The 20,427-nt window shown below is 43.4% G+C and overlaps 1 protein-coding gene across 1 annotated transcript in view; it reads left to right on the forward strand.

Annotated features, from left to right (window-relative positions):
- adarb1b (adenosine deaminase RNA specific B1b) overlaps nucleotides 1–20,427 on the forward strand; it is a 138,725-nt gene that overhangs the window by 113,775 nt on the left and 4,523 nt on the right. The window contains exons 4-9 of the mRNA XM_079276983.1: nucleotides 2,548–3,473; nucleotides 6,315–6,429; nucleotides 10,542–10,710; nucleotides 10,888–11,033; nucleotides 11,628–11,796; nucleotides 19,573–19,754. Coding sequence (XP_079133109.1) covers nucleotides 2,548–3,473; nucleotides 6,315–6,429; nucleotides 10,542–10,710; nucleotides 10,888–11,033; nucleotides 11,628–11,796; nucleotides 19,573–19,754 — 1,707 coding nt within the window. The remainder of the gene's footprint in view (nucleotides 1–2,547; nucleotides 3,474–6,314; nucleotides 6,430–10,541; nucleotides 10,711–10,887; nucleotides 11,034–11,627; nucleotides 11,797–19,572; nucleotides 19,755–20,427) is intronic.

Consider the following 20,427-nt stretch of genomic DNA (forward strand, 5'->3'; position numbering starts at 1 on the left):
ACTTTTTTTTTTTTAGGGAGGAAGCAATCATTACATCGGGTTGATTCGGGTTGATTGAGTGTGTTCCCCCCCCCCCCCCCCCCCCCCCCACACACACACACACACTTTAGCGATTCCGCACTCGCGTTCAAAGAGCGCCGTCACCCGCGATACAAATGAACCGTTCCTGTTGCGGTGTCACACTCTGTCTTTGCTCCGGTGTTATGTGCTGAGGCAAATACGCAGCGTAGCGAAGCCTCTGAAGCCTCTCTTACATTTCTGCTGCCAGTCAAAATATGTATTTGAAGATAAAACACAAACTAAGCTCACACAAGCCTATTTCCTTTAATACCGAGGGAACACCACGGGAAAACATGAAAGAATCTCAGGCTTTCATGTGACAACCTTTTGCGGTTCTCGAAATTCTTCAATCACACGAATCATTCCAAATCAAAAAGCTGTGGAAGTTTGAGTCTGTTCCACAGCGAGGAGGCCAGAGCACGTGTCCCGCTGCTGTTTACAGTGGACACACTGCAATAATAAATCTACAAAGCCCAACAAACAAGTGGCACTTAAAATAGAGTTGCGACAGAAGACTTCTGTGCTATGCATTATTTGGTTCATGTAACCCTTACAAGGAATTTAAACTCTGACAGATCCATGCCATATGGGATGTTTTGTCTTCGCATAACTAATGGTCGCTGATTACACAGACGCTGGTATGAAAACGAACATGGACGCATGTGTGTGCCATAACTCATTGCATGGTGTCATGGCTGCTGCTCTATGGCTTTTGTCCTCTGATCTGATGTGGAGTACTACTGGATATCCATCGTCCTGCAAAAAGTTCGACTATAAAATAAGCTTTTTGGAATTTCAACCCTGCAGAAAAGTTGAAATGTGATGAATGACACAATTTAGAAACGGAGAGAGGGAGCTCCAGTTATTTTTTCTTCCGTGGGCTGTTATTTCAATGTATTTGTCTGTGCAGCATGCTAGAGTTGTCAGTGTGTGATTACATTTGTTTTTGATTGGCTTATTGTTCTCTACACCCCATAAGTATAACTGTTTTAAGAGAGGTATTGACGGTATTTAAGCATATTTTGCATTAAGTTCAATGGAAATCTGCAGAAGCTGAAAGCTCTGTGCATTCAATCCTTTGTAGAGAAACGTTACAAGCAACAGCGCTACATGCTGTGTTTTTCAAAACGATTCATATAAAAAGTCCAAGTCCTCCTGTAACTTGTACATTCGTCCACCACGGCATAAATTTACTCACCTCAAAGGTCCTTGTCCAACACACAAATGTCACGGTTTTGATCGGTGATAGTTCAGTCTTGGCCACAGTTGTGCATTGCTGTCTCTCCTTTCCCTTGTTTATTTGCAAAATTCCTGTTTGTAGAATGCACGCACGCACACACCAAAACATATTGCATGTTCTCTGTGTAGATATTGCTCGTAAATTGAAGGCTATGCAGTTTGTGTTCTTGATCTTAGTGTCTTTTTTTTTTTTTTTTTTTTTTGTGACGCCTTTTAGAAATGTCAATTGCAGTATGCAGATGGTAACGGCATGCCGGTACACTTTGCAACCTAAAACACTGTGTTCTCTGACAAGCTCCACGGGGGGGATCTCAGAGGCGCAGGGTCTTATGAATGGCACCTCATTAGAACACAGATTTTGAATTCCGAGTTTCCTCATTTTGAACACAACAGTCATTCTTTTCCAAATCTTCTGAAAAAAACGGGCACACAGCATTTTAACCTCCCACCAGTGTCACCAGTCAAGACTTTAGGATCCTGCAGTAGGTGGAGTCTTCTCCTTCCGCCTCTTTGATGTATCCTCCTGTTTGCCTGGTCCTCAGCTCCTCCCCCTGCACTCCTCCCCTGCACCCCCTCAACCCAAACCTACAATCCCACTCATGCACACTGCGGCCTCTCTTTCTCCTGAGTACCGCAAGGAGTAACCTATCAAGCCTTTGCTGAAAGATGTTATAAATGAAAATTTTTGCTAATATTCCATCCACTTTGCTAACTGGATACGGTGATATGTGTTCCCCAGTAGGGTGTAGCTCAGGACTTAAAATGTACCTAATTCCTCTGTAGGAACTCTAGCGATTACAAATTGAGAGTGCATGAGAAACAGCTCTGTTGATGTGTGCATTTTATATGTTTGAGACCCGTAACACTGTGCGACCGGAGAAGAATACAGTTGTTAAATATGTCTCCCACGTTACCCTCACCATCAGAATAACAAGCCTTCATAACTGTAACTTTAGGAGGTTCATTTCAAAATGAAATACTTTATAACCATAATATAGTCCACAAAATGTCCCGACACTGGACTCTTTAACAACAACAGATGTACTGATGGTGTTCTACTATTTGTAGTAATATCTATAGTCAGCAGGTTAATATGTTCAATCAAATTAAAAGACAGCTTATCTTACTTTGATTTAGGAACACAAATCATTGGTCCAGTTCCAAAGAGTGATAAAGGAATCTATAAATTTTGCATTTACAAGATCCTGCAACGAAGGCGTTGTAAGTTACTCTTTCTGGGCACCGCAGGTTCGAGCAGCACCGATGTTAAGGAAAACCGAAACCTGGACAACGTGTCCTGCAAAGACGGGATGGGAGTGGCTGAACAGCTCCCCAATGGAAGCGGCCTGGGCAGTCGAAAGCGCCCCTTAGAAGAGGGCAGCAATGGGCACACGCACTCCAAGTTACGTGCCAAGAAGCGCAAGAAAACGCCGGGTCCGGTCCTGCCCAAGAACGCTCTGATGCAGCTGAACGAAATCAAACCGGGTCTACAGTACAAACTGCTGTCTCAGACGGGACCAGTCCACGCACCAGTTTTTGTCATGACTGTGGAGGTCAATGGACAGATGTTCGAGGGCATGGGCCCGACTAAGAAGAAGGCGAAGCTAAATGCGGCAGAGAAAGCGCTGCGTTCCTTCGTCCAGTTCCCCAATGCCTCTGAGGCGCACCTGGCCATGGGTCGAACACTGACGGTGAACACGGACTTTACATCCGACCAAGCCGACTTCCCAGACATGCTCTTCAATGGCTTCGAGACCCCAGCCGCACCTGAAGAATCCTTCTATCTAGGCTCCAATGGTAGCAACTCCTTAAACTCACTCGGGGAGTACCCGCTGCCCACGCTGCCCGGCAGCAACCTCGCCCAGGCCCCGTTGCCCCCTCCGTCGACATTCAGCTCGCCCTCCAGTGGAAAAAACCCAGTCATGATCCTCAATGAGCTCAGGCCAGGCCTCAAATATGACTTTGTCTCAGAGAGCGGCGAGAGTCACGCAAAGAATTTTGTGATGTCAGTAACGGTGGATGCACAGACGTTTGAAGGCTCAGGGCGCAATAAGAAGCTGGCTAAAGCCCGGGCAGCGCAGGCGGCGCTCTCGGCTCTCTTCAACATGCAGCTAGACCAGACACCATCCCGTCAACCCATACCAAGAGAGGGATTGCAGCTTCACCTACCCCAGGTAAGATGTTTCTTTCTCTCTGTATAGATTTCCATACGTGTAGAGAGTCTCACCACATCAGAAAAGAAACTCAAGCATTTCATGTATTTTCCCAAGACGTTCAACAATTGGAACCAAACGATCCACCTCATGCTTTCTTCTAGTGCAGGGATTTCCAAAGTGGGGTGCGCGAGCTGCCTCTAGGGGGTGCGCGAGAGGAAAAGTGTAATGGCGGTCTGATGGTGTAATAATATTAAATATTAAAAAAAAATGTAATTTTAATTTAAAAACTGTCAGGTGGGACATCTGAAGCTATCAGTCGTAAAAGAGGAGAGGGACAGAGAGAGAGAGAGGAATCGGAGGCGAGGGGAACGGAGAGGTGCAGCACAGACAAATCGGGAGCACATCGGCCCATCGCGGAGTCAAGGTGAAAAAGAGGAAACGAGAGTGAGCATCAGACTGGGAAAAAAAAGAGGAAATATGATGAAAAGTATCTGTGTCTGGGCTTCACTTGGATTGGCAACGCAGATTGCCCAAAGCCACAGTGCGTGGTGTGCAGTGAGGTTCTGGCTAACAGTCTGAAGCTCTTATTTACGTCGCCACCTGAACACCAAGCATGCCAGTGCAAGTCAAAAGCCCCTTACATTCTTTATATCGAAATTGGAGGAGTTACAAAACAGCCAAAAACAACTGCAGTCTCATTCATGTGTTGGGTCTATAAATGACGCACTACGGGCTTCATATCTGGTTACAGAATAGCGAGAAAGGGGCTACCGCACACAATCACTGAAGACGTAAGCTTGCCAGCTGCCAGAGAGATGGTGGAATGTATGATTGGGGAGAAAGAAGCAAAAAAGTTGGACATGATCCCGGTGTCCAACAACACGGTGTCGCGCCGCATCGATGCTTTGTCCGAAGACATCCTGGCTGCATTAGTCGGTCATTAATTGTAAATGAAATGTGATAATCTGCCTCTGAGCCTGTGCGTGTGTGCTCGCATCCGTATTGCTCTTTAAAAGTGACGCCTTGTGTCACTGAAAGTTATTGAAACTTTGTTGCAGTGTTTCAGGGCGTTTTCACACCTTCAGTTCGTTTGCTTTGTTCCGATTCAGGGATTAATATGATACAATGTTGCAGTTGCCCCTTTGTTCAGTTTGTGTTCACACTGCAACATTTAACAGCGGACTAAATCTTGTAAACAAATGCCACGCGCGAGCAAACTGTTCTCTCATTGGTCCGATTCTTATGCGGCTATGAAGGCTTAAAAGGCTCTGTTGCTTCTTTTTTTTTTTTTTTTATTAAGGGGGGGGGGGGTGCGCGAACCCAGTCGGGATGTAGAAGGGGGTGCGTGGCCTAAAAAGTTTGGGAACCGCTGTTCTAGTGCATTGAAAAAGGTCCACCTGGTTTTAGGCTTTTTAAGAGTTAAGAGAGGTAAAAACCACAAACACTGAGATGGGTTTTTAGAATTGCAGGGTCATGTAAACACCCTACTAACACATCTATACAACTCTATACATTTGATCCAGCTCAACTAATCATTGTCATGCAGATGATCAAGATGCCAGTGCCCGGTCCATATCTTACTCCTCCCGAGGCCACGTTCATTTTTCATCTCAGTAAAGCACAAAAGATTTCAGAGGAATTACAGCCCTCTTCTTAATGAGTGTATTCCTAAAATGAATGGCTGACCGGATTAATTCATGAAAGTATAATTTGTGATTTGACAAAAGATGTGACCAGAACTAAGCAAGAAAGTATCGTTGTTTAACAATAAAACCTCACTCACCTCAGGTGTGCAGGGATAAAAGGTGGCTGGCTGCTTTTGATGAGACTGTAGCGGTGACTGTCGGAGTGTGTGGAGAGAGATAGCACAGTCAGCAAGGCTAATCAGCACAACACACTGTGGTTTTTTTTCTCTCTTTACTCACTCTCTCCTCTTGTCAACTGATGTATTCGACGAGAACCCCATTTTAACGATTGAGCCCCCCCACTAATTGCTCTATTAATTCTCTGTCGCTCTGTATTTAATTTCCACAGCCTGTTTCCATCTGACAAGGAACTAATGGGGACAAATGGTTGGATGCCACTGCTGTTTCAAAAACAGTATTTTATAGAGCTGTTGAGCTGTTTTGTTGACGCTCAAACAAACGCATTTAGGCACACGAGGAAAATAAGTGTTATTTTACTCACTCCCGAAAGGAAACATTATTTTGGACACAAGTGTTTTTTTGTCTGCATGATCGGTACTCCCAAGTTTTTTTTGGAAGCTCTACAGATTAATAGTCTTCCAGACACCGTAGACGACCTTGGCATTCGAAAGCCAAATGATCCGGCTACGAGTGGGTGACTCCAAAGTAGCAGGGAAGTAATATTGGACGAATCTCTTTTATACGTGGCCATCCAGCCGTCATCTCTCCTCTTGGTTGTCGTCATTTTTCATCACATTAGCAATGGATAAAGAGGAGGTGGCTGTTTAAAGACATGTGAAGTTCACTCGAGGTTTAGACCGGAGCTTTTTACTTGTTAGTTGTTGTTTTTTTGCTTCGCTGTCAGAAGGGAGATGGTAAATTATAACTGTCATGCCAAACTCAAACAGCGTTGCTTGAAAGGGGGTTAGGTATACCTCAGGGGGTCAACCCAGTTTCACTTGTTGCCGTTTCAACACTCCGACGCTTGCTTTGGAGCCGAGTGCGAACACTGTGACAGGTACAGGGTGCTCTAGGGGAAGATAACATCAGACGCACTTTGTAAACTGACATATCTGATACAAGCTTGTGTGTGTGTGTGTGTGTGTGTGTGTGTGTGTGTGTGTGTGTGTGTGTGTGTGTGTGTGTGTGTGTGTTTGTGTTTGTGTGATACCAGGTTCTGGCTGATGCAGTGTCTCGCCTGGTGGTGGATAAGTTCAGTGAGCTGACAGAAAACTTCACCTCCCCCCATGCGCGACGGAAAGTGCTTGCAGGAGTGGTCATGACAACAGGTATGTTACGTTGGGAAGACGTGTTTGGTGCTTTTCGTGCTGACAAAATACTGCAGTCAATTCTCAGGTATTACCCGAAGGGAAATTGAAGTTGCAAGGCTCATAGAGAAGCTGAGAAAAAAACACAGTTCAGTATAAATTTGCTCAGTCCGATAAGGTTTTCTCAAAAATGAATGGAAACAATGCTCATGCCAAATGGAAATGACACCCACTGAAATATATATGATGAACTTATGAAATGTAATGCATTGTTATTGAATAGACAACACAACAGCATATAAAGTAGTTAAAGATCTCATCCAGACATGTTTCATGACAACCTTTTTTTCCAGTAAGGAAGAGATATTCACTTAAATTTTAATTTTAATTTTTTTTTAATTGTTCATTCGAAATAATTTTTACCAAGTTGTTGGTATAATGAATTATTTTACTAATAAATAACAATTCAGGACATTTACATCTATGTATGTATTTGTTACATTTTGTTTGACAAAGCAACAATGTAAGTCGGGTCTGATGTTGCCTGACACATGATCCCAGTCACTTATTAATGTAACACTGGTATCAGATCGGTACTCTGTATCAGTCACCCGAATATTTCCGGTCTGGTAAGAAGTGCGTTCTCTTCTGTCCGTTGCCGTACAAACACACAATCTATAAGCCTGTTCTGTTGTTATTATTGTTGGGGTTTAAAATCCAAAAGGATGAGAGCCTGCAGGCCGCAGGGACTTTTCTGCTGCGAGCTTCTTTGCGTGCACGCGCATCAGAAAAATGGACTGGATCCGGTTCACAATCAATAACAATATTTAATGTACTACACAAAGTTCACTTTCAAGCTGAATTAACGATCAATAGTAATGTTCTCGAGAACAGAGACCACACGCACGCATCTCACTCACAGGTCTGAATTCAGGTACTGAAAAACGAGAGCGGATGTGGTCTGAGGAATTCTCTCCAGAACAGTCTTTTATATGGCATAAAACGTGTGACTGATCCTCTGTTGATCAGTGATTGGCTCCATTCGAATTCTGTCCCCTCCCTGGATCGATCCTTTAGCGAAACAGCTTTGCTCCTTGAAAAACATCTGTCTTGACTCCACCTCTGGTCAGCTGTCCTCCCCACTGACCACAGCCTCCATTTGCTGCATGTCCCATTCAGAATCCCTGTCTGACCCTCAAACTATTCTTACAGTGTTTTAATACCTTTAGTGACTATACTTTTATGATTTAATACATTAAATTAGTTAATACACTGTAACACACAATATCTTCTACAAGTAAGAATATTGTAAACATATTGTGACTAACATATTATTATTGTGACACTTCTACTCATCAATAGGGGGGTTATTTAATCATACTTATAATGTGTTTAATACTGAAATTCTCCATATTATTGATTTAAAAAACACAATGTTTGACAAACTTTACAATATATCGTCTTTTGATCTACGTCGGATTTTTTAAAACCAAAAAACCTCCAAACGGCAGACACAGCTCCTCTCGTACAAATTGTATTAGTGCATCTCCGGTCTCTCTTTGTTCCTCCTGCATCGCTCTTTTCTGTTCTTTAATGTGGCGACGGAGCTTCTTCCAGCTGTTAGCAGACTGTTGTGCTAGCGGGCTAGCTAGCTAGTGTTGGGAACTAAAGGAGCGTGTTTGGGTTATCATTAGCATTTAAGAAACTGAATTCTTGACATCAATAGAATTATTAATGTATGTAACAATTATTAATAACAACGGGGCACCACCCTGCGAACAGGGACCAATAACCAAACGATAAAACTAAGTCTCATAATTAGTAGTCACTCATATTGTCAATAGTCTGCGTATGACTACACATTCAGTGACAGTGAAGGGTTAAATTCGAGCACAGGCTACTACATACAGCTTCATTACACACATATGCACAAGTAATCACAGACGACTGCTCTTTAAAGTATAACAGAGTTTATTAAATCAAAATAATAAATGATCAGATCAATTAATACTGCAACCAACAAACGCTATCATACAATTTTACGGATGTAAAGTTGCAAGTTACGGAGAACAAGAGAAATAAAAGGAGGCAGAGAGGGGAATCAAAGCTGCTGTGTCACGTTGTAGTGAGAGTGAGGATCGCTATCATATCTTACACAAGCTGCCGTTGTCACGTCGCAAACTGACGACACTTATGCACGATAGCCGCGATTACACACTTCACTCACAGAGTTGATTCAAGGACGAGAGAAATGCCACACGAAGTGGAATACAATGAATGAAAATAATCCCCAAATAAAACAGACCTTTATCACTGCGGTGAGATGAGCGTATTGTTTCTTATCACATCTCTCAAGTAATAATACACAAACTCTGCATCCACTTGCAGCGACTGATCTAATGCAGACAGTTACAGCAGTTCAATACACAATACAGCGGAGCTTCGGCATCCGCGCTGATTACGCAATACCTTGATATCGCGCGACAGTAACTTCTCACAACAAAATACGGGAATATCAACCATCAATGAATAAGCTATATTAAGCTAATGCTAAGCTATGCCCAGACGCCATGAACCTTACTTTGTAGAAGCTTCGGAAAAAGGGGTCAGTGTCCGTGGAGGGATTGTCCCGTCCTCGAGGGACTGGGGGGGGGGGGGCTGGTCGGCGCGGCTTTGCAGCTGGCGCTGTTTTCGGTCCATTGTGGCGTGTCTCGTGTGAGCAAACGCAGGTCCGATCTGTACTCGCTGCAGAGAGGACAGTTTAACTTCGGTTGAAACAACGTGGTCCGTACGTCTCCCGGGAATCGTCGGTCAGTAGAGGAGTAAGGCTTAGTCGTGGTCCTCCTGCCGGAACGTGTACACAAAAAGAAAAAGCGGGGAACGGATCGCGGAAGTGATTCGTCCCAGCGGGATAAGGCCTGAACTCAGAATGGAGCAACTGTCTGTTTCGTCCAGCGAAATGGCATGTGACCTGTCAGGGTTTTGAGGAGGGTTGAAGGCCGCAGCTTCCTCATGGCCTGCGTCGCCAGCGTCATGCTCGAGGGGGGGAGAGGCCGATGTGTCTTCATGTGGCCAGGACGGAGGTCCGGGGCGAAGAGGAAGAAACTCGCTGCGTTAGTGCTTATAAGTCAGGTCTCAGACACAGCGGGAAGCATTTTCTTGGCCAATGGAGTGTCAGGCTCAGGATGAGAGGTGGAGTTTCGCTCTGACTCCAGGTCAGGCTGGGTGAAGGAAGGAAAACATGGCTGCTCCTGTGTGAGGCGCATGTGAGGAGCTCAGCCAGCCAGGAGGTGGCGCCAGACCCCAACACTAGCGAGCTGTACCCAGCATGATGTTCGGCGGTGTAATTTTATAAATGTACAATTATTAGTGTTACAAATTGTTTATGTGTCACAAACTGTTGTGTCGTGGTGTTTTGCCCTGTTAAATAGCGTTAGTTGTGGGTTATTAATTGTTGTTATAAAGTTATAACCATGACTAGGGGTCCCTCTCAATACACTTAAAATAACTAGCTCTGACCGTAGCGCCCTTAGCGGCGAACAATACATTTTACTGCCTGTTGAAGAGCGACAGCAGTTGTTTCGGCTCCGAAACAACACCGTCATACACACCGTATGACGGTGTGTGAAAAATTTATATCATACCACAAATTAAAACCGGTATACCGTATACCGCCCAGCACTACGTGAGATGTTCACTGAGCTTGACACTGTAAAATCTTCAAATAACGAGTAACAATAGATTATAACTGAATTTTTACAACCCTGTCGGAAAAAATCTGAAGCCCTTTTCTGGTGGCTTCAAGTTTTCACTTCACACTTGTCAGTCGCATACTGAACCACGATTGGCTTCCGAACTTTGTCACAAGCTGAGAGTTAAGATGAGCGCAGAGAAAGATTCCCCCTCCAGCAGATGAATGAGGGTGCTCTGGAGGGTTAGATGAGGACAATAGGTAAAGAGATTGGAATGTTTTTTTTAATTGTAAATTATTAACACGACAGACAACTCTGCACACGATTGCCTCCTGTCCGATCAAGGGCACTAAAACACAATTTAGACCGGTGGCATATGTACAGCCTGTACTTTAAGAGTGCGTTGACTGATGTGCCTTTGTCCCCCTTTACCCCCGACAGGGATAGATGTGAAGGAGGCACAGGTAATTTGTGTCTCCACGGGAACTAAATGCATCAACGGGGAGTACATGAGCGACCGCGGCCTGGCACTCAACGACTGCCACGCTGAGATAATCGCCCGCCGCTCGCTCATCAGGTACCTCTACGGCCAGCTGGAGTTCTTCCTCAGGTCAGTGCACGGCGTCAAATCTGTTTAGCCTGCAATGTCGGGGAGGTCGCTTGTATTGATAATCTAACTACACGTCTTTAGACTGCTCTGTCCGGAATCTAATTCCGTCCAGTTGAATGAGCTGCTATGCTGTTCTGTTAGCCGTTTGGCTGATTTAAGTATTTTTCACAACTGCAGCAAGGAGGACCAGCATAAGTCGATATTCGTGCCGTGTGACAAGGGGGGCTACAGGTTAAAGGACAACGTTCAGTTCCACCTCTACATCAGCACCTCGCCCTGCGGAGACGCCCGGATCTTCTCCCCACATGAGGCCGGAGTTGAAGGTACATCTCTCCTCCTCAGCTCAGCCGGCATGTTTTTTTTTCCGGTATTGTTCAGAATTCAGGCGTAGTTTTTTTTAAATGTAATTCTGTTTGTAGGTTTTCCTCTCTTATGCTTGGTTTCATTTAATTCGAATTTTACCCCAAATCCAAATACGCATTACAGGCGCATTTAAACAAGGCTCTGGTAATTAGAGCTTTTTGTCACTCGCTGTCTGTCTCTATCAGTCTTCCTCCCGCCCAGCACACTCACACAGTCTGTCTGATTAACCTCCCTCTTACTCTTGTCAAAGTGTTTTCCGTTGCACATGGCAGACTTAATAGAAAACAGCCACATTCAATTAGTCGCTGAATAGATGGCGCCTGCTGGCGGAACAGTAGAAAACATTGATAACATAATAATAAATAACAGGCCTCGCTTTTGCGGAGGCCATTTTTCCATCTGTCCTTTCTTGGCATCTCTGTTTTGAAGATATTTGCACACTGATAGGGATCCAAAAATGTCCATCAATTCTCTGATTACTTCTACAGTTGTTCATTTTCATGTATCTCTTTCTTCCTTATTTTATTTCTCTCTTCCCGTGCTGTCTCGTGCAGACCAAGGAGACAGACATCCCAACCGGAAAGCACGGGGCCAGTTAAGGACCAAAATTGAGTCGGGGGAAGGAACCATCCCTGTGAGGTCCAGCAACACCATCCAGACCTGGGACGGGGTGCTGCAGGGGGAGAGATTACTCACCATGTCCTGCAGTGACAAGATCGCAAGGTGATTTGTCTCATAGCTCTTACAAAGTGTGTCTACAGACACTGTTATTAATATTCCAATTAATATTTAGTTATAACCAGCAGCTAAAGCTTTGTTGTTCTCTGTCTGTTATTTCACAGAGAATCAGTAAAGGAACACTACAAAATTTTGGGTCATATGTTAATTAAGTTTCTTGCCGAGAGTTAGACGAGAAGATCGATGCCACTCTTGTCTGTACGCTAAATGTGAAGCTAAAGTAAGCAGCCTTTTAGCTTAGCATAAAGACTAGCATAGCATGGAGCCTGGCTCTGTTGCAAAGAAAATCCACCTACCAACCCCTCTAAAGTTTATTGTTTTACACATTTAATCCCCAAATTCACAAAATAGTTCTTTAATCAGAATGTACATTTTGCTTCATATGCTACATCATATTTAGCCATATAGTTTCATGATTCTCTTTTTTGTTATTCTCATTTGTTTTATTTACTCACGCTATGATGAATTGCATTATATCCCAGCTTTGTCATTTCAAGTCTATCATGTTCTCCAGGGAGTGTCAGGGACAGCTGAATTGATGGATCCTCTGTCCCTGGGGCATTTTTGCAGGCAGATCATAGGGTCTTTAGTCTCTGTCCATGTTCAAGGCAACACTGTGCCTCCCTAGTGATGAACGATAAAGCTTCTCCATAACTCTTCTCGGGAGCCCTTTTTACTCCTCCTCCTCCTCCTCTTCCTCTTCCTCCTCCATCGAGGATGGTAATACCTTGCCTGAACGCGCGGAGTGATTGAACGACGAGTGCGTAGTTGATGGGGGATGATGTCGACCGAGTAGCGGATGCTGTTTGCGCTGCGCGACGAGTCTTGTTATCGGTGCTGGTGCTAGAGGTTCAGATCTGTGTGTGGCTGGCCGAAGTGGAGCGATCCAAGTCAGTGGAGGGCAAAATAGGTTGGACACCTTACATTTAGTCATGCAGGGGTTCTGACCAAGCTTTACTTAGATAACAAGGAAAAACACGAGATAATTATTTTTTTAAAGTTAGTGTAGATCATCATAAAGTGAACCCTTTTGCAGTTTAGATAAGGTATTGTGAGTATATCTCTTCCAGTGTGAGGTAAAAGACTACTGTTCGCAAGGCGTCTCACCCCGCCTGACTCCGTCCTCTCATGACACAGCTGTTAACCAGGTGAGAAATCTGCCGCCCACCTGCTCCTGTCCCCGGCGTGAGTGATTGTTCGCCGCGGGGCTACTATTTAATACAGCGACCAACTGGCACACTTTGACCGTAACGTTCCCTCCTTACACAATGTTTTCTCTCTCCTCTCATTTTCCTTCGATTACATGCCCAGCCCCACGGCCTCAGCAGAGAACAAGCGGTTCTCTGCCTTAGTGCTGTTCGAATGAGCTCATTAGCACAAGGTGCAAGGCTCTTAAGGGATATTATTCCCCCTCTTTCTTTCTGTCATTATTTCTTTAACAGCTGATTATGTGAGTCTTGTGTGAGCCTCCAAAAACATAACTCAAAATGTGTGCGTGTGTGTGTGTGTGTGTGTGTGTGTGTGTGCGTGTTTGTGGTTCTTTTTACATACCTTATGTGTCCTTTAGAGTGTTTTTTTCCAGGTGTATTTGTGTAACCCTGTTCTGATGTAAAAAAAAAAGAAGGTGTGTGTGTTACTGCGCAATATTATGAAGCTGTTTGACTGTGCTGAATGTGTGTTTTACTGCTCGCAGCTATGAATTCTGAGATTGCATTATCACACACACAGTATCAGGCACTCTCTCTCACACACACATAATACACACACAGGGAATATTGCATATGGAGACAATGGTACCTTTTGAGTAGCCCAGGGTCTTATGCTTGCATATTCCTCATTGTTCTCGGTCCATGTTGGTAATTTCACACACTCTCAAGCAGTCTGCCTGAAGTGAAAGGGAGAAGAAGAAGAGCTTGTCATGCACTGTCAGTGTCTTGTTTTGTGAATTTTAAGGGCCAGTAAAGGATGAAGGCTAATCAATATTTTTCTTAATATCAACAAATCCAACAAAAGGACCAATACCAACAATGCATTCATCCTACTAACTTCTAGTATTGTCTGTGTAGCCGAAGCCTCTTATAGCTTATTTGGTAACACTATCTATGATGCCTGTTATTATAATGCAGTATAAACCTACTTATCACTGATATACTCTGTTTATAGCACTGAATAATTATACCGGTAGTTATAAGCACTTATACATATTGTATTACAATAATCATAACACATTATGAAGCAGTTTATCATTCATATAGTTTATAGTTCATCATTGCTGGTCACTCATTAATATTTCTCTTTTTTTGAAAGAATCATTGCTGCAGGTCTGCTGAGACCCTCAGCTCATTTAAATCAAGATTGAAGACTTTTCTGTTTGCTGCTGCCTTTAATTGAACCACATTCAATTAATATATTCATCAATTTCCTGCATTTCTGCATTTTACTACTGTATTTTATTTCTTACACTGTTCTTAATTGCTGTTAAATCTCCTTTTCTTGCCTTATGTTTTGATGCTTTTAATGGTTTTAAAAGGACTGCACAATATATCGCCATTTCCTCCGGGACCGAGTTCGTGCAAGGCGTACACTATAAAACGCAGATCGGCAGAGATCTTTTCCAGACGTGGTTTGTGTGCGAGTAATTGCAGAATTGCGGCAGTGTATGGTTGATTGCGTGCAGCGTAATGTCTCAGGGAGACATCAATTATTGTTTCAATGTATGTTTTAAATCTCCTTTACTTTTTACTACTGAATTTTATTTCTTACACTGTTTCTTTAATTGTTTTTAAATCTCCTTTTCTTTTGCCTTATGTTTTGATGCTTTTAATGGTTTTATGTGAAGCACTTTGAATTACCTTGTTGTTGAAATGTGCTATACAAATAAACTTGCCTTGCCTTGTATATTATAATTGAAATTGTATTTAGATGATAATCTTTTTACAATGCATTATAGTAACTGTTATTATGCATTATAATGTCATTATAAATCATTAAAAGACGTTATTGCTTCGTTTAGATAATTACATTTAAGCAAGAACAACACACAAAACGTTGTAAAATAACTTTTTACTTAACTTTACTTGTTCCCAAGCTTTGTCTGCTGATTGTGGCAGCTAATGCAGCTGCTTGCTGTGGAATCGAGCTGTGCGTCATGCAAGTTGTTTAAATGTAGATGATGGTTTCTGATATATGTGAAAGTCAAACCTCATAATATAAGAAGATTGTAACGCATTATAATTATGTCTGTGATGTATTTTAGACATGGGCGTCATAGAAAGTGTTTCCACTTATTCTTCTGTGCCATTGTGCTTTATCGTAAAAATAGTCTAAATACATAACTGAGCCACACTGTTGCACTGGGCGACAAGTTTCTTTCTTTCCCTGAACATGGGCACCCACATGGGCGCCCACATACACTATTTTCAGCTGCGGATAAGCGCACATTTGACATATTAGTAGAAGGTTGCCGTAAATTATTACTAATATGTCAAATGTGCGCTTATCCGCAGCTGAAAATAGTCCCTATCCAATGCACATTTACTCCTCTTTGAGTAATGTTTTCTAAAACTATAAAACCCAGCTGTTTTTTTCTTTTATTAAACTATTGATTTTGGGAGTTGTTTTTGAAGGTGTATGTTTTAGCAATGAATGAATGGGCTTGGGGCTTAATGCAACACAGAGGGTAGGGAAAGTTCCACCGGCCTTAGGCATTAAGTCTTCCATGTAACTTCTGCTCTCTCCCTTTTTTCCCCCCTCACACTCTCCCTCTCTCTCCCTCCGTGAGGTGGGGCGGGCGATGCTTCACAGAGCATGTCAATGGGAAAATGACTGGGGAGAGAGATGGCTAATGACACAGCATAGAAATACATAGAAGTTTGTAGGAAATGAAATTGGATACCCCAGAGTGTACACAACTGTAGGATTGTGTGTGATAGATTGCATTGCATTAGATTGTGCTAATATATTTGTGCGTGTGTGTCCACTTATACACATTCCCATACAGTATTTCTTTGTGTATTCAGTCTTCTCAATAGTCAAGAGACTTTCTTTCCTTTTCACGTTCATCATACAGACCACAGAGTCTCTGGGCACTTTCTAAGCTGATTATAATTATTTCTACATGTCACGCATTAAAAGTCGTTTGTGAAGCATATTTTAGTTCCCATGAAATCTTTTTTTTTTATGATCACATTTGTATTGCACCCATGTGCCAGTAGCTGGGACAACAACAACAAAAAAAAAAAAGTATTCATAAAGTGTGACTTCTCCCCCAGGTCGGAACCTAAGTCCACCCACAATGCTAAAAAGTGGGCAAGAGCTGATGAATGAAACCACGCCCACTTCCGTATGACTAAAGCCTCGACGCAGTGTCGACAAATATGTTAACTACAGTAGCTTGAAAAATGATGCCGCCCAAGGCACGCATCATGCTGCTGTGGGCCCAGGGGCGGACTAGGGGGAAAAAAGTGGCCCGGGAGTTTACTGTCAAGGTGCGTTCACACCAAACGCGTTGATTTTTTGACGCGCCGCAAAAACGCGTCCAACGTGCCGCCGGTCGTGTTCACACCAAACACCCGCAAAATCGCCGTAGAGGGGGCGTGGTTTATAGACCTGGATCCGTTCAACTGTCCGCCATTAACCATGGAAAAAATAACCTATATTTCTACGTGTTGTGGAAGTCACAGATATCCCAGGAAACTAAACTCCGTCATGTCTGGTTCATAATATTGTTCAGAGGAGCTCCGTGGATTTTATCGAGCTGTATTCACTGTGTCTAGCAAGCCACTGGTCGCTGTTTACTACAGCTGTAGGAACACAAAATAAACTGATTTGGCTGTGATTCAACGGCAATAAACCGACAAAAAGGGACTCTGAAATAACTACGTAATGATTCCGATTTGTACTTGTCTTCTCCGACAAAAAGGGACTCCGAAATAACTTCGTAATGATCCCGATTTGTAGGCTACTTGTCTTCTCAATGGAACTCTGATGGATCGGTGCTAGGCTATGCTAACATTGTAGCAGCTCCACCAGCACTCAATAACGTCATGTAGACATAAATATGGCAGCGTCTATTCATTGTTTGTACCATATGGTTTACACACACATATGTATACACATAGTTTGGTCCGGTCTCTATTGATATGAGGTATCGTAGAGCTCTAAAGACGGCTACAGTATTTATTTCCTGATTCAACAGCGGCAGGAAGTCAGTGATGACGGGGAGCAACTCAACGCGTCCAACGCGCCGCACCATCGCAAAATCGCGGCGGGCCAGTCTCATCGCATCTGTGCATAGACTTTGTATGTAATCTCAACGCGCGTCAAAAAATTGACGCGTCCGGTGTGAACGCACCTTCAGACCGACTTCAATACACGACGCGTTGCCCACTCAATGCATCGCACGTATCGACCAGTCAGTGGCCTACTTGGAAAAATACCCATACACTTAACATTATTTTGGATGATTACAAAGAAATTATATCATATATGTTTCTTTTTACAACATTTGGATCCACCAATTTGCCTGGATGGACACATTGAATAAAATAATACTCGCTATTGTAACACTCCAAGGTAGGTATAGTTTGCTAGATGAATATGCTTAACCCTGGGCTAGTATCAGATGGTTATATGCAGTGGAGCTGGTGGAACATGTTCTAGGTAGGGCTGTGCCACATCCAATCAATTTCAGCAAACATCCCAGTAGGATTTAATGCAAAACAATTAAGGTATCAAACATGTATTACTACTTTGCAGTTAAATATTTAACTTTTATTCCAACATGAAAAAAAGCAGGAAATAACACTTTGACAAACGCGTCAGGACATCTTATTTGTGTCACCCACACAGGGAATTCAGTATAATATAATAATATATAAATATCGTATAATAATATATATATCGTATAATAATATTCACTATAATATAAAACACACACACATATATATATATATATATATATATATATATATATATATATATATATATATATAGATAGATAGATAGATAGATAGATAGATAGATAGATAGAGATAGATAGATAGATAGATAGATAGATAGATAGATAGATAGATAGATAGATAGATAGATAGATAGATAGATAGATATAATTATTTATTTATAACTATATATCATTTCTCAGCAGGTGCTTCATGTCTCTCACTCCCTAACTGTCCGTCCTGTATCGGTCCCCGTTGTTTTAAAAAGCTCAATAAGTTATTAGCATGATGTCATCCAGCTAGCCAAACCTGTCTGGTGTTCAGCTACTGGAGAAGCTTTGCATGTACTGCTTCCCTTTCCCGCTAGTCTGCTGTCTGATTGTGCAGTTTCTCCGCCAAAGTTCTCCCAAGAACTTCTCCCAAGCTGAATCTATTTGAGGACGCTGATTGGCTAAATTGTATGTCACTCATTTATATCTTCAATCAGCATTGAAGCATCATTGGCTAAACTGCTTCATAGACCCGCCTCTTTGGGGCAGATTGCATGCTGGGTGTGTGATTGTGTGTGTGTGTATGTGTGTGTGTGTGTAGGGGTGCTGCCGGCTCACAGATGGAAACCATGAGTGTGAATACAGATCGCGAGGACTAGTATAAATCTCAGTCAGCGATAATTGACTTTAAGTATTAGAGTAAATTTAACGTGTTCTGTGAAGTATCGAATATAGTCGGGGTCGGCGATCTCAGAGCGAGGGCCGGTTCGTGATCGAGGTGGGCCGGTATTGGACCGGCCCAAAACCCCGTCAGCCTACCGGGGGAATGGTATCCCCTATGGCCAGCCCGCCCCTGTGTGGGCCTGCCTGTTCCCTGTGTGTCCGTCCTGTGAGGTCTGTGAGCCTTGGTAGGCCGAGGGGCGTGGCGAAGCGGCGATGTTTGACCTGCGAATGAGAACCGGCGGCACGGCACAGCGCATCCTGCATTATCGGCTGGTGGTTTCATCCCAACGTGGGGTCCAAATACTTTTTGCTGACGCCCAGAGAACACGGCAAAATAAGAAGAAAAGAGAAAATACAGGCAGACAGCACGGTCTCTGCAGATACAGACACCGCCAAACACTTATAGTTGGTCATAAGTCTATTTTTGTATCAGTCTATACATAGTTTTTTAGGAAATTGTTGCATATTACACCTTTAATGTTATGTCAGAGTTTGTAATTTACTGGAAAAACGATAAAAGAAAATGTTGATGACTCATCTTGCAATCTGGGACATATTTCCCTTCTGGGATAAATAAAGGCTTATCTTAATTTTGCAATGAAAAATTCAATGAGCCCCTTTTAATACAGACACAAGCCTGCCATTGGGATGCATCAGCTCCGTCGCGGGAATAAGCCTGTTTCTTTCGGCTTGTATGGCCTCACTACCAAAATCGCCCATTTCATGATCATCTTCTTCCTCCATATTTCAAGTAAACTATGCACAATCATAGCACTATGGTATCCGTTTCATGAGAGCATTAAGACAATGAGGAGTTGACGGTATCTTTGCTGTAGAATGTGTCATGCAACTCATTTGAATGTATTCCATGTTTTCTGATATTTATGAACGTGAATAAAGTCTTATGAGGTGAACCAGGATGTTTGGTTTGGTCTGCTGTCATCTTCTAATTAACTGTGTTTCGAAAGTCAGACCTCCAAATGGAAGTTGCCATTATTTAATCAAATGCATCCATATTCACCAGAAGAAAACAGTTAAAACTGCATATTTCCAACAAATAAGCCTGTATTCCAGGTTATCTAATGTATGTGTGTGTGTCTGCTCTGCAGGTGGAACGTGGTGGGCATCCAGGGCTCTTTGATGAGCTACTTCACAGAGCCAATCTACTTCTCCAGCATCATCCTTGGCAGCCTTTACCACGGCGACCACCTCTCCAGGGCCATGTACCAGCGCATCGCAGAAATCGAGGACCTGCCCCAGCAGTTCGCTCTCAACAGGCCTCTGCTCAGTGGTGAGTGGCCGCTTTGATGTGGAGTAGTTGGGGAAATAAGATTTCCGCTGATAGACGCTGGAATTTTAACCGGGAAAAAAAAGACCTGAGGCATGATCATGTTCACATTGTTGTCTCCTCGTTAATCTTTGCCAATCAAACTCCGGCTGTCTAAATATCAGAGTAAGACGGTAATCGTGAGCAATAAACACATTTATCCACCTCACTGGTCAGTCCACAGCAGGAAGACAGTTATTGCTTTGCCCCTCTGTTTGATCTGAGCTGACATTTACCTAGTTCCTGTGGAATTTGAATAGCTTTACATTTGTGTGTAAGTTTTCAGCATTGGCTTGACCTTTTTAAAGGTGGAGGAGTTTGAGTGGCTCAGTGATCCTCGGAGCTATGTTGTCCTGGGCATTAGCCCCTGGTAGGGTCTCCCAAGGCAAACAGGTCTCAGGGGAGAGCCCAGACTAAGAGCGGTTCACAATGACCCTAATGACAAGCAGCCAGCCCACAGTCTTCAGCCACCTCGCCCGGACCAGGGAAACCGGGGCACCCTCCCGGAGCCAGACCCAGGAGGGGAGCTCATCGGCGAGCGTCTGGTGGCAGGGCCTCCGCCCATGGGGCCCGGTCGGGCTCAGCCCGAAGAAACAACATGGAGCAGCCACCCTGTGGACCCACCAGCCGCAGGGAC

Source organism: Melanostigma gelatinosum (assembly GCF_949748355.1).
Source record: "Melanostigma gelatinosum genome assembly, chromosome: 10".
Taxonomy (NCBI): Eukaryota; Metazoa; Chordata; class Actinopteri; order Perciformes; family Zoarcidae; genus Melanostigma; species Melanostigma gelatinosum.